General features: G+C 32.1%; 1 protein-coding gene across 7 annotated transcripts; it reads left to right on the forward strand.

Moving 5' to 3' along the window:
* The first annotated feature begins 377 nt into the window (after positions 1 to 377).
* On the forward strand, positions 378 to 22,719 carry LOC149085041 (uncharacterized). Of its 7 annotated transcripts, none has more exons than XM_089232806.1 (4): positions 378 to 2,167; positions 2,516 to 2,653; positions 7,445 to 7,588; positions 19,362 to 22,719. In XM_089232806.1, the coding sequence occupies exon 1, from the start codon at positions 516 to 518 to the stop codon at positions 882 to 884; it is 369 nt and encodes a 122-aa protein (XP_089088932.1). In that variant the 5' UTR covers positions 378 to 515; the 3' UTR covers positions 885 to 2,167; positions 2,516 to 2,653; positions 7,445 to 7,588; positions 19,362 to 22,719. The 7 variants fall into 7 exon arrangements, with proteins under 7 accessions (XP_089088932.1, XP_089088928.1, XP_089088930.1 ...); XM_089232802.1 differs by lacking the exon at positions 2,516 to 2,653 and adding an exon at positions 6,221 to 7,296; XM_089232804.1 differs by lacking the exon at positions 2,516 to 2,653 and adding an exon at positions 6,221 to 6,265.
* The last annotated feature ends 1,287 nt before the right edge of the window (positions 22,720 to 24,006 follow it).

Consider the following 24,006-nt stretch of genomic DNA (forward strand, 5'->3'; position numbering starts at 1 on the left):
GCCAAAAAGTCGGGCCGGCCAGAAAAATAGAAAATACCGGGAATGTCCCAGGAAATACGGGACGTATGGTCACTTCATCTATCAATCAACTCAAGTTATTGAATTATTAAAATGATCCGTGTCGACGTTTTTGATGAAAATAACAAATTAAAAAAAACTGTGGCTAAAAAACGCGAAAGACTGGATAAAAGACTGGCAAAAAAATCAGGACAGCCACGAAAACAAAAAAAAAAACCGGGACTGTCCCAGGCAATACGGAATATATGGTCACGATGATATTTCACTGTTGCTTTTTTAGTTTTTGTTTCGGTACAGCATGACATAGAATAGTGAATGGCCAGTAAGCTGAAAGCCCTGTATAAATAAATACGCTACAATAAGACTTGGAATTGGAAGTCGTTTTTGTATTGCCGTGAATTGAACATCTTGTGTGCTCGAGTGGCGAAAAAGTTGATTGGTTTATATATGAAAAGTGCAAAGCTCTTGTGTGTGTTGCTGTGATAATTTTTCAATCAATGGAGGGTTCAAGCTCAAGTTCTTCAAGCCAAAATAACAGTGCCGAACAAAACAAGGAAGAACTGGATAGGCTCAAAGATGAGAATGATATTCTACAGTGCCAGTTAAACCAATCCCAGTACAACGTTGAACTACTCCGATTTGAGATGGCAGAAGAACGAGAATTGGACAATCGAAGGTTACTAATTGAGCAACAAATATTGCTGAAAGTAGCTGAGAAAAATGCAGCTTTCATTAAAGAATGCGAAAAGGAAAAAGCTGAACTCGAAGAGCTGAGGGCTTATAAACGAAACATGGAAAAGAATCTGGCGGACAAGTCTCCCAAGAAAACCAGTGAGAGTGATGATGGTATTGGTACCAAAATGTAGTCGCTTCAAGTCATAACAAACATGACAGTTGACCTATTCAATTCAATTGTCAAGAACTCTGCTCTTTGTAAATAACTTCTCATATTCATTGAAATTCAAATTTCTCATGCAACATACCTGAACAAACAAATGTTATGAAAAAAAAACTTACGCATTGTTGTGGAAATATGATTGTGAAATGCAACTTGAGAAATTGATGTTTTTAAAAACTGTTGCACAACAACTATGGACAAATACTTGATTTTGAAGTTCAGATATAGATTTATGTTATACCAAATTCTTTTTGTTTTACAATGAAAAGTATTGACTATCAAATATGATATTTGATTGTTGTGAGTTTCATATTCATTAAAAGCCCGAGCTTATGTTTAAAAATGTTTATATTTTTCATTCATTATCTTTATGATTTCAGTTGTGTAGTCAGTGCTTTTTAAGTGACAGTTTTCACACTAAAGAATCTTATTTCATGTTGCTGGAATATTATAGCTTTTCACTTTTAATTTTGACTATGCAGGATATTGTGATGTGTGAACTTAGAAAGAGAAAAATCAATTTTCATAATAAACTGATTTACTTCAGAATTTCAACAATTTCAAGAGACAATTTTTTAACTTAATGTATTTTAATAGTATGGGATGCTGGTGAACTGCACCTGTCCTGGTATAGAAATGGTATAATTCTTTTTTGTCATTCATTGAAAGGCAAGTTCTTGATCTGTGAATATCAATGCAGTTATTGTAAAGTAAGTGCTGATTATAGAATATAGAAGAAAGTAAGAAACTCCTGCCTTGGAAAATCATGTGCTTCATTGGTTTGTTATTTTATATGCATATTCTCACTCGAGTATAATGTGCATTAAAATTATTTTTGTTGAAACTTGAATAACTGCATGTAAGTTAATAATAGGTATTCTTGTTCAAAGTATTCTCAAATGAACAGAATTTGCCATCAATTTTATTGATTTGTATCTGTATTGATTGACAGATATCACAATGTTTTGAAAAGGTAATGCGGTCTTCGCGCAAACTAAAAGTTTTAGTTTTGAAGGAAGACTAAAGTTTTTTGGGTTTTTTTGTCATGTATTTAGAAGTTTCTATGTGATTGATCAAAAATCCCAGTTTTTGTAATTGGTGTCATTGCCATATTGACAAGTTTCTGGTGAGTCATAGCAGAAGTCATGTTCATCCAGGTAAATTTGATATGGTCATTCAGAGGATCAAGATCCCAACTGCATTGGTTCTTATGAGCGAAAAAAATGTGTACTACATATGGATTGAACACAGGTGAGCACAACATTTAACTTGTGCAATCCAAGTCATAATATAAGCTTATTATACTTTCATTCACTTATGCAAGTGAATGAAAAACATTACATTTGTAAGTTGTAAAATTGAAAAAAAATTCCTTTGGGAACGCTTTGATATCTCTGAGATGGGAAGCGGGGTATTTCTGGTCTTTAAAAGTCAATGTTGTACAATTGGTATTGGTTCAATTATGAAATCTTAGCCTAAATAAAAGTATCAAATTTAATAGGAGGATGGATGGAGAAACCTACTATAAATAGAAAGAAATTTTAGCTGATCAGTTTTGCCATTGTGCTAGTTTTTTCATTTTGTTCTTCTGTTTTGTAGATGCTTTTGGCATTGTATGTGATTGCATTGTATTCAGTTTATATATAAGAAAACCTGTGGATTTTCAGTGAAGCCAACACTCTTAATGCTAAGAAATGGTACTAAAACCAGTTAAACATTTTCGGTGATTATAATAAGGTAATTACAAGCTTTTTCACAATAACAATTAATGGAATTACTTATTAATAATAATTTTCACTTCTCTTATACAATGTATGAAATTTTAATTGGTCTTCTGAAAAAGGATAGAAAACTAGAACTGGGTAAGTAATTTTTTTTCTAAGTTGATTCTTTCATTGAAAGTTGTCTTCAAGGGAAAAACAACATGGACTACAGAACAATGAAACCCTTATTTTGATTATATCATTGACAATAAGCAGTAGTGCTATCAAATGAATTGTAGAATTTTTAAATATTCAAGAAGTAGATTCATATATCCTGTATTAATATAGTCAGATCTTGATGTCCAGTTTATTCCTCTATTTAATGTTATAAATTTTATGGTCTGGACAGAATTTTGTTGAAATCTGTGAGTGTCTGTTTATAGATTTAGCTATAGATTCTGATAGCTTACTCAGTTTAATAATAAAATTTTCAGGGTTGTTTGGTTCAAACCAAGTGGTTTTTTTCAAAAAATCAAATAAAAGTTGCCTAAATATCATTTTTTTCCTTGAAAAATATCATATTAGTTCATTATTAGCCAAAATGTTTCATTTTTACCACATTTTATATCCTTGAAGTACATTCTGATGGTATATCTTTAAATGACATAAGATTTTATAAGTGGTTTTTTTCAAAAAGTCTCGTAAAAGTGGCCAGAATATATATATATTTTTCATATTAAGTATCTTAGTTATTTAAAGTTATATATAAAAGCCAAAATTTCTCATTCTTACAACATTTTCTAACCTTTGGCTACATTCTGATGCTCTACCTTTAGCAAATTCATGAATAAGGATTGCATCACACATTTAAATGTAGTGGTGTATTATCTCACAGGGTTTCTTTTCCCCTTCACAAAGAAGCAGCAACAGTAGTGACACCATCATGCTAGGGGCAGGTGGTCCTATAATCCAATAAAGACACCAGCTGTCCTTAAAGGACGAAAGACTAGTGTACTAATAGTTATATTATCTCACAGACATTTTCATTTTCTTTCCCATAAGAAGTAGCACATCTCGTACTGTATATCGCCCAGTCTTAACACACATTCAATAGTTTTTTTTATACTTTCACCATTAAGCCCAGTTAATCAGGGTTCTACTGTATAGTAGTAACAGATTTATGAAAAATAATCAGCTATATACAGGGTGATTGTAATTAAAGTTTTGATTCCAAAACTATACAATAAGTACTGATCAGAATGACTTGAAAATTTGCATGGATACTCCTGAAGCAATGGAAGTTTCTTTCGCAAAAGAAAAAAGTGCAAAATGTGCAAGTAGATGATGCTGTACTTGGCCAGCAGTATAATCTATTTCATGTAACCACATCATTTCGGCACTTCCACAGCATCAGTGTGTGGATAGAACTTCTATCAAGATGCACATTGTAATACCAGCAAAGCAGCTGCTGAAGACCCATTTTGACAGGATGCACCTTAACCCTTGCAACTTCTGGCTGTGGGGGTACCTCAAAATGTTATAAACAGTGGTCAGATTGCAAACTTTGGTGAATTGCAATCTCCAGCACATTTCCTTTATGTTAGAAGTTCCTCAGGAATATTATGGGGGGGGGGGCACGTTTGGTTTAATAAAGCTGAATTGCAAGCACATCCACATTATGACCATGGCATACTCAGATTCTGTTGTTGAACAAGAATTTTTGTGTTTTCAACCTCATAGCCAGAACACGCGGTGGACAACATATTTAACATTTCTTAAGTAAGTTGTAGTTATTTGTTCAATTACTTCATTTTTTGTGATTCCATGAATTATGAAATTGTGAAATGCTATAATTAAGGTATTCTGCCATGACTGGCTATCGTTTCCATTCTGCGAGCAAATTTCCCACATGTTGGATGATGTCATTAATTTTACATTTTCAAGTATTTTTTCCCCTTTATCAAATAAAATTGAATTTTTTCAGGAACATTCATGTCAACTTTCAAGTCATTCTGACAATCGTTCTTTTTTTACAGTGCTTTGAAATCAGATCCTTAGTTATAATCACCCTGTATATCGTAAATCATTGCTAATTAATCTGCATTATTTATGCTTCATTAAATACATTATATTCACCTAATTTTTATTAGTTTTTGCAAAATAGCTTCCTAATTAAGTATACTGAAAGTAACTGGAGAAAAACCTTTATATATTATATGATTAATAATAACGTTAAAAGAATTTTCAAATACACAGTAATCCATTGAGTTAAGCAAAAAATAATTAAATTGCAAAAGTTGGTTTTTGTTAAAATGTAATAAATATTTATTGATTAATTAGCATGGGAATAGTGTAAATTACATTAATAAATATTGATTAATTAGCATGGCAATAGTGTAAATTACATTAATAAACATTTTATTTTAGTTAATTATTAAAAGCTTGAATGATTTTTCAGAAATTTCATTGTTTTTAATGTTAATACTATTTAAATACTATTTTGGGGTAAATCGAGAAGCTATCCATTCTTAGAATAAGACAACCATAAGTACTCTTTATGGGCGTTGTATAATATTTTATCATGTGTATATATTGATTATAATTTTTGTTAATTGCATTTTTAATTGGGTTGCTGTATTTTTCAAATATATAACAACCATATTTTTATGGGCATCTTTTTATCAGCCACCTCGTTGGGCATTTTGTCTGTCGTGGCATTGTATTTGTATTTGTATAAAACAAAAAACCGGTTTAAACCAAAAAACCCCGGTTTTTTGGTTTTTTTCACCAACCCTGATAATTTTGCTAAGTCGGTTGCTTAAAGTTGGTCTTTCTATTTTATTCCATGCCTATTTGTAAAAATTTTAAGCTTCCACATTAAAAGAATGATGAATTTTCTAGCTGCCAAAAATTATGCACTTAACTATTAACTATCTTTGGCAGGTTTTTGATGCATGGCAGTTTTTGACGGTTTAAACTGTCACATCAAAAACCTAAAATATTGCTTTTCAATATAAAAATTTCCATTGGAAATACACACGATAATTGTATGTAATGTTTAAAATGACTTATACAAAGAATAAATACTTAATGTGATCAAGTCCTGCCAGCTCTGCTTTGATTGAAAATACTCTTTGAAACTCTGAATTTATAAAACCTAATCTAAGAAATTTTTAGGTAAGATTAAATGAGTTTAATTAGTGTATTGACAGTGCTGTGTGAAAAATTTATTTAATATGGAATAAAATTTTGGGCAAATCAGGAAATTTAAAATATTGCAATATATTTTTTATACTCGGTAAGTATAATTCAAAATATAATACACTTTAATCTACCTGAAAGTAAGTGCTTTGTTATTTAATATATCTATTAGATTAAAAAAAAACTATTTGACAGCATTGGCAATAAATTTTTGCCTTTTAATACCGAGTTGATTTCTGAATCCAAAAAACCTAACCCTGTTCTCTTATAACACTTATTTTGAATAAACAGCTCTATTTCACTTAGTAAATTGAACACAGATAATCAATAGTTTAGATAAATGTGTTTAAAAAATTCAAAATTTCAAATTATAATTGATATTTTATTTTAATTGCAATAGATCATTGTTTGAGAGAGAAAATGAAGCATTGTAATATGCAAAAAGGTGAGTTCTGCATCATGTTATATACCTATTGTGCTCAAAACATCATTCAAAAGCAAAGGTTTTTGACAGTTTAAACTAGTTTTTGACGTCAAAAACCCAACCCTGATCTTTACTAACCTGTAGGAGAAAAAAAAAACTCTATATAGACTAATATGCTTCCAAGAAATGAAAATTATGGTAAATTTATACAAAAATTGTGTGCTCTCAATAATGAGATGCTTTTAAAATCGTTTATGCGATTCCACAGTACCAATGAAAGTGGACTGTTCTAAAACACTCAGATGCTTGTAATACTTAGGATATATTAATTTTTATCTGGGTTTGACATATCCCATGTCCTCATACACACTAAGAAATGAGTATTGGTGCTGAAATTTTAAGCATGTGTTTACTACAGAGTCCAAGGACGCAAAAGTTTCAATTTTATTTAAGTGTGCTTATCAAGTCCTTCAAAAAGGGGGGGGGGGCACTGGTGTAAAAAGTTCGAGACCCCCTATAAGAAAATCATAGCTTGTTGGAGATTGAATAGTAGGTGTTTTATTCACATTTATCTGATTTCAAAACTCCTCCATGGTTTCATGTTCTAATGAGGTAATGTAATGTGACCACATATCCAGCTGATATGAAATGTATTTCTTGTGACATTGATCCATGCACCACGAAATTGATTCTATTATTTTCTGGTCATATTGATCTAACTTATACTACATGGTTTATAGAGGTAGCTTTCGAATTCATATTGACTCCAGTTTCAGATTATCCTCCTGTGCTTGTTAATTTTTGAATTATTTTTGCATTTTGTAATATATTAAAAAAAAAATTCTACAAGTGATACATAAAATGTATAAATTTCTTGTACTTGACAAATTGATACATGGAAATTGTGTAGGACGTATATTCATATACAGTGGATCCTGCTTGAGATGTCCTCATCATTACTATGTGACAAGGAGGCGTGAAAGCTTCTTATACAGGAAACGTTTTTAAACATTTTCACAGTATTGTAAAAATGGATGGTTGTGTACATATATGTAAGTGTTATGTAATATTCATTTTTTTTTTATTATAGAACAGTTCAAAATGTCAAGAATTTTTTTTAAATGTTTCTATAAAAAACAAAAATGAATGCATTTATTTGACTTTCCTTACAATAGAATGATTAGAATTGCTCTACTTCAGTTTGACAGGTCCAGGTTCGAACTCCATCAAGAGGCATGGAAGTATAACAGATTAGGCCTAGCTTAAAACTTGGTGATGGTCTCAAGGTTCTCGTTTGCTTATAAAATAATATGGTTATGAGGTTATCGACACTTCTTTTCTTGTGTGAGCATTATAAAAATTTTTTTCTACATTATCACTCTCATATTTTATTACTTTTTAATGTGCTAAAATGAAAGTGTTAGATTGAGATTCTGCTCTGCCATTACACCAGTGGAGGTTGTAACACTGTAACAGGCACATTTACTTTCCTTGTTATTTATAAAAAAATTGATAGCTACAAACTTTTTAAGTGTGAAAAAATAACATTGCACTCAGTATGGAGAAATATCCAAGACCCTAGTAACTTATTAATCTGAGACTTCTCAAAGTGAATCCACTGAATCATACATGATGTAAAAAATAATACTGGGTGGCAAAAAGTCTGTAGAAACTTTAAAAATGTAAATTTTACATTTACATTTTTAAAGTTTCTACATTTATTGAAAGTAATTACATTTCTAATGTAAATTTGGAAAAATAACCGAAATAAAAAAACGGTTTGCAGGGTTAGCATCACTAGGTCACTGGCACTTTTTTAAGACAGAGAAAAACCCAAAAAAACAGCCTATAAGTGGCACTGGTACGAGTGACTTCGATGGAAATATGCAAATGAGACAAGTATAAGAACTTGTGCTCCTAATCCACAACCAGTTCACCATTGTAAACTGTGTATGTGGACTTGCTGCACTCTGCCGTTGCTGGATCTGTGACTCGTCTGCAATGTGTTATCCCCTGTGGTGGTGGTCATGTGGAACACATACTGCTATAATATACGATTTGGAGGCATTCTGTTCATTATTTGTGTATCTTTTCTTTGACTTATATACATCAATGCCACCTATCGGCTGTTTTTTTAGTTATATTTTTTCCCTGTCTTAAAAAAATTCCAGTGACCTAGTGATGCTAACCCTGCAAACCATTTTTTATTTCGGTTATTTTTCCAGTTTTTATGAATTTTTAAAGTTTTTACAGATCTTTTCCTGTATTTGCTTGTCTAATTTCTGTCACTTTTTTTAGGCAAAAACTTTAAATGGATATAATGATGTTTTCCACAGGGCTCCCACTTGTCCTACTTTTTGGTCAAATGTCCTACTTTTGTCCTACTTTTCCACCAAATCCTGTCACCAAAATTCATGTAATTGATTTTAATTGAGGAGGGAATCGTCAATATATTGCCAAATATTATAAATGTTGGACCAGGCTGCCATAAGATGATGACCTTGAACACGTATAATGGATGATCTCTTTCTTCAGAAAATCGTTTGCAGGAGTTGGAAGAAGAACTGGAAAAAAAAGAATAAATTGGGACATCTGAGGCATCTGTGAAATAAGAAGAAAAGGAGAGGACTAAATCGAATTTGCCAGTGGACATGTATTTCACTACAGAGGAACAGACAATGGAAGAACCGGTGGGGTAGGATTTCTCATTCATAAAAAGTGGAAAAATCACATCGTTGAGTTAGATAGTACATCTGATAGAGTTCCAAAGCTGGTTATGCAAATATCAAGCAGATACAAGTCTATGCACCAACAACAAGCTATTCTGAAGAAGTAGAAGACTTTTATGAAGAACCAGACGCGAGCTGCATAGTAAAGGAAACCATATCAAAATAGTAATGGGTGACTTCAATGCCAGAATTGGAGAGAGAAAAAAGGGTGAAAGCTCAGTTGGAAGTTATGGTTACGGTGTACAGAACGATAGAGGGAACCGACTCGTCGAATTTGCGGAGAGCGAACAGTTATGCATCATGAATTCATTTTTTAAGAAACCCCAAAGAAAGTGGACGTGGAGAAGCCCAACTGGAGCAACTAGTGAGATCAACTACATCCTATCTAATAAGAAGCATATGATCCAAGACTGCGGTGTTCTCAACAAATTCAATACAGGAAGTGATCATCGACTGGTTAGATGTAGAATAAGGCTTAACACTAGAATGGAAAGAGTGAAACTTATCAAAAATAGAAAAACTGTCATCGATATGGTAAAGCTTCAAGAACATCGATATAAATTCCAGTTAGAACTGAAGAACCGATTTGATTTACTATATAACACCACTGAGGATGAACAAGATGTCACCACGATGATCAAAACTTTAACCACTCCCCTAAAAGAAGTAGCAAAAGAAGTCGCTGGAGAAAAAGCGGTGAAGAAACTTATGAAAGACTGGGGAGAATTTCATATTAAGAAGAATGACCCTAAATCAAAAGTGGAATATGCAGAACTTTGCAAGACAGTACGAAAGCAGATTACAGAAGATGTCAGGAAGTTTAATTGCAATATTGTAAAGAAAGCATTGGAAGATAATAGGAGCTTAAAATCAGCAAAATGAAAACTGTGTAGGGATAAAGGAAATTTTTGCACTAAAAAGGAAAGATGGAACCATCAAAAAAGATGGAAATGAAATCATTAGTATTGAAGAGGAATTTTATAATACTCTATACAAATATGAACAGGATCGGAACAAAGGAAAGGGAGCAGGAAGAAAGGAAAATGTAGCCAAATTTGTACAAGTAGCACCTGTGCTGAAAGAGGAAGGCTATAAGATGTATGAAAAAAGAGAAATGCCCAGGTGAAGATGGGATTTCAATAGACATTATTAAAGAAGCAGGAGAAGGATTTTCCAGTATGCTAGCTGCCTTGTTCACAAATTGTCTCACGAAATCGGATGTGCCTGAAGATTGGAATAACGCAATGATGATTCTTCTTTACAAAAAGGGTGAAAAAGAGGATACCAAGAACTATCAACCACAATCAGTCTCCTATCAGTAATTTATAAAATCTTCTCAAAAGTGCTGACATATAGGCTTGAATCCAAATTAGACGAAGCTCAACCAAAAGAACAGGCAGGATTTCGAAGTGGATTCAGTACAATGGATCACATCCAAACAATCAGGGAACTTATAGAGAGACACAAGGAATACAAATTACCATTGTGTATGGCCTTCATTGATTTTGAGAAAGCGTTCACATCTGCTGTTGTTAAAGCTCTAGATATAATTGGGGTAGAGAAGACTTACATCAATATCATCAAGAAAATATATGACAAAGCAACTGCAATGATTCGTTTGGATAAAGGAAAAGCAAAGATTAAACTCAGAAAAGAAGTCAAACAGGGTGATACTATCTCACCAAAACTCTTTACCACTGTTTGGAAGAAGTATTCAGAAAACTGGATTGGGATAAAAAAGGAATTAAAATAAATGAAGAATTTCTCAACAATTTGCGTTTTGCAGACATCATTGTTGTTATCAGCAGTAATCCAGATGAACTAGAAGAAATGATACAAGAATTGGCAAAGGCAAGTATTCAGGTGGGCTTGAAAATGAATCTGTAAAAGACTAAAGTTATGTTCAACCCCTTTGCGTTAAAGAGGACAATCTTGCTCAACAACACAGAGATAGAAGAAGTAGAAAGCTATGTATACTTGGGACAAGAAATTACCATGGACAACGGAATCATTAATGAAATAAACAGAAGGATCAGGATTGAATGGAGCACTTTTGGCAAAAACTAATTCTGAAGAGTCACATGCCATTATGCTTGAAAAGGAAAGTTTTTAACCAGTGTGTGCTACCAGCACTGACTTATGGAGCTGAAACATGGACACTCACAAACAAGACAATACAAAGTAGCATGGAAAGATGTATGCTAGGCATCACAAGGAGAGACAGAAAATGAATCATTTGGGTAAGGAACCACACAAAGGTATATGATATCATAGAAAGAATTAAACGTTTGAAATGGAAATGGGCTGGACATATTGCAAGAAGACAGGACAACGGATGGACCACAGTTATTCTAGATTGGTACCCCATGGTGTTAAACGTCCGAGAAGGCATTCCTACGCAAGATGGATTGACGAGATCAGGAAAGTAGCAGGGGTCAACTGGATGGCTAAAGCATCAGACAGAGCAGAATGGAAAAATTTAGAGAAGACCTTCATCCAGCAGTGGATTGAAAATTGTTGCTGTTGATGATGATTATTATAAATGTTGTAGATTACAATATCTGCTTTGGCAGAATCATTAATTGCATTGTTTTTAAGATTATTTGGAGAAGGAAGAGTAAATACAGACCATTTGGTTTATTAATTTTTCATTTGCTTAGTTTGAGGGTTCAACAAGTAGAGTAGTCATTAATCATTAAAAACTTCTGTCTGGATAGGGGGAAAATAATGTTGTATTTTTTTACTCCTTCATGGTCTTGGACAGTTACTAGCATTCATCATTCAAAATTATGGTGCACATTTTGTGTGTAGGTGAGACAACAGTTTGCATTACAAAGCAGTTCGATACATAGACCTATTCTAGGTTTGATGATTCTGATGCTACCCAATAGCATTCAATTGTTTTATGTATTTTTAAGGCATGAAGAGGCATAAACAATATTTACAATGCTCAGCAAAGAGCTAGAAATGAAAGCTTCATTTGTCAAAAACGATTACAGTGGTATTAAACAGTAAAATGTAAAAAAATCCCTTTAACCACCTGGTTCACCTTGACTTATTTACACCGGACCTTCTAATTTACACATTTTTCACTGTGCTTTTGAAGTGGTCTCGAAAGACTATCATTCTTAAAAAACTTACATGCTTTAATAATTTGCTGTGCATTGTTGAAGAGAGTTGACAGACTGGACTGTGAAGGACTCCAAAAAAGAGTGTAATATATATTGTGAGGTGTTTTTCATAAACCACTTTTCTCTCAACACCCTGGAGGATTATGAAAATTTTCACTATCACAAATCAGCTCACATCATAATCTTGTTTCGTCTAAAATTAATATTGTTAATTTCAATATTCATTGTGTTAGATTGAATTTCGATATCCTTTTAACATATTTGAATTCAACTATTAACATGATCGATGTTCTTGTGCTCTCTGAAGTATGGGCTTACGATGACGAAGCTGATTACTATAAAATCTCAGGATTTCATTTGTTTTCTTGCTGTAGGTCATATATTTCTAGTGGAATATTTGACACCAAGCGAATTTATCAATTCACTAAACTTAGTTTTGTCACTATGCACTCTGCTGAAAACTAACTATTTATTTAAATGATTTACAACTAACCATCCTCAACATTTATAGATCACATGCTTACACAGCTACTGAATTTACTGTTGAATTGGATGTCACAAGTGCACCCAACACTTCAAGATTGTGAGAAAAAATCGCACTGTGACACAGACAATGTATTAAGAAATATTAAATCCCCCAACTTAGTGTTAATATGTGACATTAATATTGATTTTTTGAATACATAAACGAATATCCATACTCACTATATTGATCTAGGTGCTTCTAATGGACTAAAACCATTAATTACTGACATAACCTGTCCACTTTCGCATTCTTGTCTGGATAATATTTTCATTCATTGTTCAATTAATATTTTAGAATACAATTCTGCTATATTTCGAACTGACATAATTGATCATTTTTCTGTTCTCTGTAATTTGATGTTTAAAAACCAAGATAGACAGTATTGCCAACAATTTATTTGCCTGGAACCATTGTTGATTATAGTTGATCAAAGTTGTAATGCCATTTCTTCCTATTTATCCAATTACAATTTTGATTCATATTTTTGCAATGCAGGTACTGCATTCGATGACTTTATTCTTAAACTGGAAACCATAGTGATAAATCATACTCGATCATACTTACATGCTTCTAAAAAAAGTAAATATATTCCTTTGTTTACTGATGAATTCAGTAAATCTCATAAAAATAAAACAAAAGCTTTATTTTAAGTCTGAAAGATTCCCATATGATAACCTCATACTAACAGCTTACAAAAATGTTGTTTCATTAACTAGATCACGAATTAAGATTGCAAAACATAATTACTACACATCTCAGTTTAACAAATGTAATACCCAGTCTAAAAGATGGCATTTCATTAACAAACTAACTGGTAATATTGATAAACAATCAAAACTGCCCTCTAACACTGATTTGAGATTACTCGCTAATGACTTCAATACTCATTTTACACAAATGCTTTAATTTTCTGCCTTTCCTCAATACATGACTTCAGGCAATTTATATTTTACAATCCAAACTCAATATTTTTTCCTCCAACAGATGTTAATGGAATTCAAAAAATTATCAATAATTTTCCATCTGCTGTGTCTGCTGGTGTCCTTCATACACTAATTATAAAAAAACTTCTATTTAAAACGATTGAAATGATGACACAGCTAATAAACTCCTGTTTTGTAAATGGGATTTTTCCCTATACCTTGAAAATTGCTACTGTCACATCTTTGTATAAAGCAGGTGACATAAATGACTTAAATAATTACAGACCTATTTCTGTTTTGAATTCTGTCTCAAAAATTTTCGAAACACTAATTAGAAATAGACTTTATTCCTTTCTTCATCACTCAAATTTTTTTCAGTTAATCAATTTGGATTTCTCCCAAATAAAAGTACTGAATCAGCCTTATTGGAATTTATCTCTACAGTTGTTAAAAATATTGAGATAACTCCTATAAAACAATAACTATTTTCCTTGACATAAAAAAGCATTTGACAGTGTGTCCTATGAAATACTTCTTCAAAAATTAAACTTTTGTGGAGTGAGAGGGATTCCACTGGACCTATTAAAATCCTAATGAATAGACAACAATATGTGAAATATAGATGGCTTTTTTCTCAGCCAGAGATATCAAGGAAACAGTTATTTTCCGGATATTATGCTGAGGTGAGCTCGGAAAGAAAAGTCATCACGTCTCCGCCGGGACTCGAACCCAGGCCCTCTTGCATACCGGGCAAGCATGCTCATATCCGGAAAATAACTGTTTCCTTAATATGTGAAATGTTGTGATGTTGTTAGTAAGTTAATGAAAATCAATCATGGTGTACCTCAGGGATCGATTCTTGACCCTTTACTTTTTCTTGTTTTCATCAATTCCGCAGGAAAGATTATAACATTTGCAGATGACACAGTTTTAATTTATAATGCAAAAGACTACCATTTACTGCTATTGAATAATCGACGTTGAATATACCCAAAATTCCAAAATGAACACAGCTATACACGTTTCGGAACTATATGAAGTTCCTTCATCAGTAGCAGAAGAAAGAAAATATTGAAAAACTCCTTATAGCGGGAGTTACTCGCGGTTGTAGACAAGAGTCAAATTCAAAAAAATAATTTTTTTTTGAATTGCCACCACTAAGTATTTTTTTTTTATTTTGTCATTTTCGAGTTCCACCCTTTTTTTTTTTTTGTTGTCTTCTCTCATTTATTATTATCCTAATTCTGAATCAAATCTTTACAACTAACGTCTAAAATCCAAAAAAAAATTGTGATTGCTAGTAAGAGCCGTCTCGGTTTCTTAGCAATTTTTATCCCTCTCATATTGTTCTGCATTATGAACAAAATTGAAAAATTGCGGCGAGACAGGAAAAAATTATCTGTGGTTGCTAGTGTACTATTTCGGCACAAAATTGTTCTTGTAACTAAGTGATTTCTGTCATTTTGCTTTGGCTTGAGTCAATTTTATAAGATATTAAAATAGTGCTATTAAAAAAAAAAATTTAGGGATTTTTTTTTATTGTGCTATGATTATGGTTAATGGGGGATACCCTGTCTTACTATTTAGTCCAACTTTTCCTAATTTTTTGAGTGAGATCCCTGTTTCCAGGATAACTGTAACATTATGTTTGAGTAGAACCTTCCTTATAGGTAATAAGGAACAGATTAGTATAGGATTTTTGATATGAGCAAATATCTCTGTAAAAGGGCTGAAGTTAGGTGCTTTGAAGCTGAAAAGAGATGAATATTTTAGAAATTTTTCTGTTTATTTCAACTTTACTTAAATCCAAAAAACATATTTCTCAATTTTTTTTTCACTGTTCCTTTGACCACTGATCCTACACTCGCTCTTTTAGTCAGCATATTTACGATCTTTAAAATGCGACAACAATTAGTTTAGTTGCTCCAGATATATTGGAGGTTCTACTCATACTTATTCTACCACACAAGATACCTATTTATTTTACCAAGATCCTTCCTGTTCATCTACTTCACAATTATTTTCTTTCAATTTTTATGTTCAAGGCAATAAATGGAAATGAATATAATATAATGAGTATATGTGATGTATTTTACCCCGCTGCAGCTTGCACTAATATATTTTTCAACGATATTAATACAATGTTCCTACGCTGCTGGAATATGCTACCTTCCGCTTTAAGAGAAATCAATAGCCGACGCATGTTTAAGTCCCATCTCAAAATCTATTTAACATAACAGCCATAAGAGATTTGGTATTTCTTTCTTTTTTCACATTATAATAGCATCAATTTATGTTGTTTTCAACTTTTTCCCTGATTGTTTCTGCCAACCATTCTTATTGGCCACAGTGCTTGTCAGTGCATTTATATGCTCTTTCCTCCATGGTTTGACTGTACATCTACAATTTATATTATTTTGCTTAATGCTCTCATTTGTATCAAGAATCATACCAGTTTTATAATGCTCTGTAATATTTTAATGTACAGAAATAAAATTGAAATATTCAAAATTTTCTATTCACAATAATATTTTAAAATTAACATTCATATAATTCTTTGTTTATAAAATGCAACTTCTTGATGCATCGCATGATCTGCTATTTTTCTCCTTCCTTCCTTAAGCTTTTTCTATTACAGTTGACTCTTGATAATCCAACCCATCTAGTAATCCAGTGTTTTTTCTCTGAGCATAGAAGAAGAAAAAATGTCACTGTATGTGTGTGCCCAGAAGCTTATATTATTTAAATGGGCTTTTTTCAATTGACTTCCAGTAATCTTCTCACGCATTGGTCTGATATGTGTTGGATTAGCAAGATTCTACTATACTTCAAGATGGCAGATATGATTTACATTTCTTTTATTAATGCTTAACTTCTCCACAAAGCAGCATAGCTCATAATTTTTGCAGTGACTCTCAATTTTTAATTTTTTAGAGTATTTTCTCTTCTGTCTTGATGTGAAGACATGATGATTGAGTTTTTTTGTCCTATAGGATTTTGATTGTTCATTAGCTGAAAACTGTAATTGCATTTGTGCAATAACTTTTTACCATAGTTTTCGGTTTTTTTGGCATGTTTATATCCATAAGCATGTTATCCTAATTTATGGAATTCTGTATCCACTATCTGATATATTCTGTATCTGTTCAAGTTGTTATTATTGATCATTTAAACCCTCCTTAAAACCCTCCCATTTTGGCAAGCCCGGCTCAGCGACTGCATTGAAGTTTTATTTTTAGTCAAATATTTTTTCCACCCCCCCCCCAACCTGTGCAGTGGGCAGAGTCAGCTTTCATTCAAAGTCTGATAACAGAAGGAGATAGAGCAGATGTTTTTCCTTTTTGTTTGAGGTAGTATACAATTATGCATACAGCATAAATAACAAAACGACAGCTTTTCTCTTCCTTGTTTTTTATTATTATTTTCAGTGTTGGGGGGGGGGGGTATTTATCAACTCGTGCAATCAGAAAAAAAATATTCTCCTTGAAAACAAGTGGCAGTTTCTAGAAAGGTTTAGTGATTTCCACTGTAGCAGTTATAATGCAGATCAGGAAAACTAAAAATTGCTTAAAGGGTTAAAAGTCCAGTTTCCCATTTAACATTGATAATAGTCGAATATACATTCAACTGACATATACAAATACAACTCCACAACAGGCAAAATACCCAACGAGGTGGCTGCGAAAAAAGTACCATAACAAATATGAATATCATTTATATTTCTAAAATACAGCAACCCAATTAAAAACTACAAACTATATATACATGATAAAATATATTTATGGTTGTCTTATCTAAGTATGGATAGCTTCTCGATTTATCCCAATATGTTTATCATATTTTTTTTATAAACTTGTCAATTATGTTAGAATTTGCCCCCCCCCCCAGTGTAAGCTATTCCATTTACTAACAACCCTATTAGAGGAAAAATTCCCTGCAACACCACAACCTAGAGCTGTCCCTTACTAATCAACACTGGTGTCTCCTTGTTGATGTAGTCAATTGACAGTGTAATGATAATTCAGTCACTCCCATTGAAAATTTTGAACACTTCGATCATATCCCCCGACACCTACATTCATCCAATGTAAACATATTCAAAAAACAAAGTATCTTCATAACTCAAGCCCTGTATGCCAACACGGACATGCGTAGCTCTTTTCTGTACCACTTCAACCAAGTCTATGTCCCTCTGTAGGTATAGGTCTCCAAAACCTTACAGCATACTCCAGTCCAGGATGAAATAAGCCTTGGAAAAGTGGAAGAATGGCTTCAGGAAAACGTGAAGACCTTTTTGAAAATGAAACCGAGCATTCTATTTTTGACCACCGCTGTGTGTACAATTTTCAGAAAATGACAATATGGCCATTTTTTGAATATGTACTATGAAGATTTTTCACAAGGTGAAGTTTTTTAAGAGGGTAAAACTGCCTGGAAGAAATAGGTTAACAGAAATTTTTCCTCCCACTGAATACTGAAGAAACTGATTTATAAAAAAATATTACTTCATTTCATAGTCATGCAATCATAATTAGTCCTTTTGCTGCTTTCATCAGAAGAGTTTATTAACTATACTGTTCATATAGTATCCATGTCAAAAGGTTTTATCAGCCATATATTTAAATAAGTCCTTTACCTATATATATAAACTTGAAATTACTTTTATTGGCAAGAAATATAAAAATGCTAAAATTTTGTACTTTCGACAGCTCAGTGCAACATGGTGTAATAAAACCATTTTGTTATAAGTCATTCCAAAGGTGAGTGGATTAATCCAAAGAAAGCAAAAACTTTTTTTCACATCATCTCTGAATAACTTATAAGTATTTCAATACAATCGTTTTGGGATCAACACAATCACAGCTTTTTGAGAATTTCAGATATTTAATATACATTCTTTTCCACCATATTTTACTGGCTTAAAAGTACTTTGAACTGTATCACTGAAGTAAATTTTAAAAATGAAACACTGAGGAGTTTAAAAAAAATCAGATTATATTCTGAAAGTTTCTTGTAATCTGTTGCTTTTCAGAATTTAATCTTTCACCCTAATATTTTACCCTGGCGTTTTCATACATTGATTTTATAACTTAGACATAAGGCCTGAAGAGAGAGTGAGTCAGCATTTTAAAAAAACTCCATCCATTTGTAACAAGAAGCGGCACTATTTGCCCAATCTCTCTGAATCTTGATTGAGTGCAATAGAAATGGGTTATAGTTGCTTTACTAAATCTTTGACCAGCTTATGCAAATAAATTTTTCCACTTGTGTCAAGAGTATGCTTCTGTCCACCTCATGAAGTCACAATGATTAAAAAAGTTTCCAAGCATTTCGATTGGTGTTATATCTGATGTCTCCAAGCAGCTGTGGTCTTATTACATAAGGAAAGTCGGTCAACCATATATCAGTGCTATGAGATGATTCCTAAAATACTTTTGCTCTTTTATTACATAATACATTACAATATCTAACTGTAAAGAGTATCAAGTTCTTAACATATTTTTGCTATGAAATTACAATTATTTTGTGTAAACATGTATTAATTATACATTAAATAATATATTGTTTTATACTTAGATTATAATATTTTGTGTGGTAATAAAAATAATTCATCTTCATATATATGTGGGCTCTATCAAAAAATCCTGTATTGCACATGCACATATCAGGAAGATATATAATTAAATATTAGGAAAGTGTTTGTTTTAAAAACTTGATATTATTTCACACATAAGGTGAAATAACAAGTCTTAATTATATGTCCTTACAGTCAAACAATAACTAGTGTACTTTTTCAATTTTTTCCAGTCTCTTCCATTTGTCTCAGAAGAAAGCCTGGTTTTTCTACAATATTCATTTATGATGAATCACAATGTTCTTACTGCTCCAACTGAACAATGGTTTCTAACCCTTCTCCGAATTATGCCCTTCTGTATGTGCAAGAACAAAATTAAAAGGGCAAATAAGCAGTACCTATGTTTTTTAAGTGTTTCAACCTTCATTGAAATCTTCATATTCCTTGGTAGGAAAATTTTGGACCTCAATGATATGTATATATAATATTATATAATTCATCATTAACCTTTTAACTGCCGACAAAATCTTACATGATCCACTCTCCCAGTGCCACCCCCTTTCCAACCACAAAGAGTAAAGGCGTATAAATACACCTGTGGCAGTTAACGCACAGACTGCCTGGGGTGTATGCATATGCCTGTGGCAGTTAAGGGGTTAAAGGAAAAATGATCATAGTACTAACAACCATTAGCTAATAGTTCTGGATAATTAAGGTTTTACTGTATCTTAAAATGTAGTTTTAAATTTAAATTAATTGGGAACCAGATACCAAAAGAAACTTATGTAAAACAAATTTTCTCATTTTATGCCATAAAACTGCTGAATCTTTTTTAAATACAAGTTGTTTATTAAAAACTAATTTGAACTGAATAACTTGAATTTCGATGGATGGTATACCACTATGTTAAAAAAATTTTGTAACTTATTTTATTACAGAAGAATGAGTTATAACAGATAGAATCTGTTAATTTGTGGTGTTTCCGTCGAAGTAACTATTCTGTGCAATTATGCATCGTTCATACAAAGATGTAAATGTGGATCGCAAGCTTCCTTTTCCCACATCCTCCAGTGCCTTCCAGAACCAGAGGATCATTGCCCTTTAAGAAAATTCGTTATCTGAGGAAAAAGTCCCATGGGGCGAGATCAGGGGAATAAGCTGGTTGTAGAAGTATCATAATGTGATGTTTTGACAGGTAAATCTGACACCGGAAGGACCGATGAGCCATTGCATTTTCGTGAATCAAGCACCATGACTTGACCTTCTAAAGATATGGTTGCTTGCATTTCACAGAATCATGCAGACAGAAGTAAGGACTTGCAGGTCACTCCTGGTGTCAGATAACCAACCTGTCAAACAATCAGTCTGATAATTCTACAACCAGCTTATTCCCCTGTTCTCACCCCATGAGTTTTTCCTTGGATAAAGAATTTTCTTAACAATTCTCAGGTTCCGAAGTGCATTGACAAAGGCACTGGAGGCTAGCAATCTGCATTTACATCTTTGTATGAACAGTAGGGTAGTTACCTCAAAGGAAACACCAAATAAACAAGTTCTCTCTATGCTCATTCTTCCGGAATAAAACAAGTTCTGGAACTTTTTGAACATGTATGTACAGTATGTACAGTATGGTAACTGTACAATGCAGTGGTTTTCAAACTGTGGTATTGAAAACACAGTGGTGAGATATCCTGCTAATCTAATGGTATGATAGTTTAACACTTATTTTTACATTAACCTCCTCAATCCTGACTTCGTCCGTAGGACACACTGAGAGAACAGTACTTTAAAAAAAATTCTACCTAGCCAAGTGAAATGCTTACAGAGACCTCAAAATTAGTTCTAGGTACTGTAAACGTTTGGTAGTAACTTATTCATACTCATCTGTCAGCAGAAATTAATTTTGGGCAGTTACTCGCAATTGAAAATAACAGACTGAGAAGGGTATACATATAATTGTTTGAAAATTTGAATTTTTTTTAACTCAACTAAACTAGTGGCACTGTAGGCAGGCCTGTGTTTTGATTTAGTGCAGCATGGAAAATAATTTTAACGCAAAGCAGTGAAATTGAAAAAGTTTGAGAACCACTGTTCCAATGTGAAAATTCAAGTCATCTATGATTTTAGCTTATCCAAATATTTAAAGGATTAAGCAATAATATATAAATTTTAATTTATCAAAGTTTTTTTTTTTTTTTAATTTTATAATTTTTATATATGTTCCAAATAATTTGCTTTTTTTGTTGCCAAAAATGAATAGGCTCATGAAAATGTGTCAAATTTCTATTGCAATTGTTTTCTTAATCTGTGTTCAAATGAACCATGAAACAGTTACAAACTTGTCTGGGGGATCCATTTTTTCTCTGCAGTACCCTTTTTACCCCCAGCCTCGTTTTTTCCTCTTAACTATTTTACTTTCTGATCAACATCAGATTATAGTTTTAGTGAAATTTTAGATTTAAAGACTATTACTGTGTATAGTCTGATCACGTGTAAAAAGTATATATTTTTTTATGTTTAAAATGCAAAAAATACTCAAATGACATCTTGCAACATACACTAGTCCATAGTAGATAGCTTTTGATCATTCTATCAATATGAGTTAAGAGCCATTTATCAGCCGAGTGGCTAGTGGACCAACTCCTGATAATTAGCCCTTATGTGCATAGAAAGGCCATAGTATGCAAAATAATCAAATTAGATTTCCATAATTACAAAACCTAGATATGGTTTGTGTTTAATAAAAAAAATTCTGTAAATGGAATTTCAAAAATTTGTAAATTCATCAGAGAAATTAAGATTTTTTTCTTATTCATATAATGCAAATATATTATGAATTTTGTACATATGCATATTTGTTCTTCAACAACAACTTTGTCTGTGATCTTGTATCATTTATGGTATAGGTCTATATCAATATTTTTTGCAAAATTCATTTTGTACTTAATTTTTTTTGGCTCTCACCAAATTTCCAAAACACATGTTTAACTATATCTTAAATGCTTTTATCATCATTCTCAGTCAAGCAGGGCATTAAAATCAAGAGATAGTTATATATATGTATAAAAAGTTGTAACTATGAGGCATAGTTGCTGTTTGTTTAGATTTAAAAAAAAGATCAGAAATTTAACAATTTATGTTATCAGGTTTTGTGAAAAAAAAGTTTATCTTCTGGCTTGAGCCCTGTATTTAGATTTTCTAGTTGAATCAGGAAAAGTTGGACGGTTCAGAAACAAATATTTCTGGCTGTTCAAGTTTAGGCAATCTTATAGCAGGGTCTCCCAAATTTATTTTTCCTACCATGTTTGCTTTTGCAAACCCTTAAAACTCATAATTTTATATTGTACTCATAGCTACTACAACCCTCCATCACCAAATGGCATTGCTTACTTTGGGAAATCTCAATCTACAGAAGTATAGATGGGTTGAATGAAAGTGATGACAGCTCTCTGTGATTACTTGGAAAACTTGAAATTTGTTTCAATTTTTTTTTAAAACGAATTTGCCGCCCTACTGTTTCAAACGGAACTCTTCTCTAATGCATGGGAAAGAACAAAACACAAGCATCTTTTTGCTAGACAATCTAAAACTGTAAAGGAAAAAAAAGATGATAGGAGGGGGAATGAAAAATATTCTGTACAAAGCAAAGGACTTATTGAAATGAGATTAACCTCCTATCTAATGGTAGGTTTGATTTTAAAGTGCTATCAGCCGTAGTTCGTACTTCAAGCATAACCTAAAAAAAGTATATCTTTTTATAGATGAGCCTGGACCATACAGCCAAAAACTTTTGTTTCTAAAATTCTTTTGGTGGTTTGGATTTCACTAGACATATAAACTGCAGAGATTCTTCTCTGAGCTATTAAACCAGTTAAAAATTGGGTACAAAATCAGTTTATTTTTTCATGTATAAAAGATATTTTTAGTGGATGACACTAATCATAGAATTTTTTTTTTTGTCCAAGTTTAATGTTTGTTATCAGCTAAAGATGATCACCACAGATGTAGATAAAATATCTAGCTGTCCTAAAAAATCTTTGTGATAACTGACTCCAGCAGTGAAAGGTTTTCACTTATTACCTAGCATAATTGATCCAATATATTCATGCTAAATTGTATAAATCATTTTTTAATACAACAAATTCTCTGGCTCATTGATTATGCTTCTTTCGTTACTTGGATCACATATTTGTCATACCTAAATATGTAAAGATTACAACAAACAAGTAATTTAGATTGCATCGAGACTGTATGAGTTTCTTATCCCTCACACAATACAAACTTTTTGTGAGAAGCAGCACAAAAATGACTTTATTAATCCTTTCTTGACCATCATTGAACTGTCCCCATACAAAATATTGTAAGTACAAGAAAAAAAATTTGCAACCTTTAAATCATTAATTCATGAAATTCTTCAAAACTTGATTTTTTTCACATATTAAATTTATTATATAAGGACTACTCGTCATTTGAAATTTTTTTCAATGATTATATTCATATGATTTTTCATAAATAATCATTAAAAAGTATACTGTTATAGGTCAGTTGATGACTAACACCAATTCCAATTTGCAATGTGACTAAAATAATGAAAGTTTTCAGGATAGAATTCGACAAAATTATAATTTATCTTCCATTTCGTTGTTTATGTTGCCTATTTTCGGAGTGTCTTTGGTAAAAAACACACACACACATATATATATATACATATACATACATATATATATATATATACATATATATATACATATATGTATATATACATACATATATATATGTATGTATGTATACATACACATATATATATATATATGTCTTTTTCCCCCTTCCCACAAGAATACAATTTTTTATTGTGTATATATATATTATAGATATTTA

Source organism: Pholcus phalangioides, unplaced genomic scaffold, assembly GCF_987345545.1.
Source record: "Pholcus phalangioides strain wild (caught in Gottingen) unplaced genomic scaffold, Ppha-v1.0 ptg000007l_1, whole genome shotgun sequence".
In the NCBI taxonomy this organism is placed as follows: domain Eukaryota; kingdom Metazoa; phylum Arthropoda; class Arachnida; order Araneae; family Pholcidae; genus Pholcus; species Pholcus phalangioides.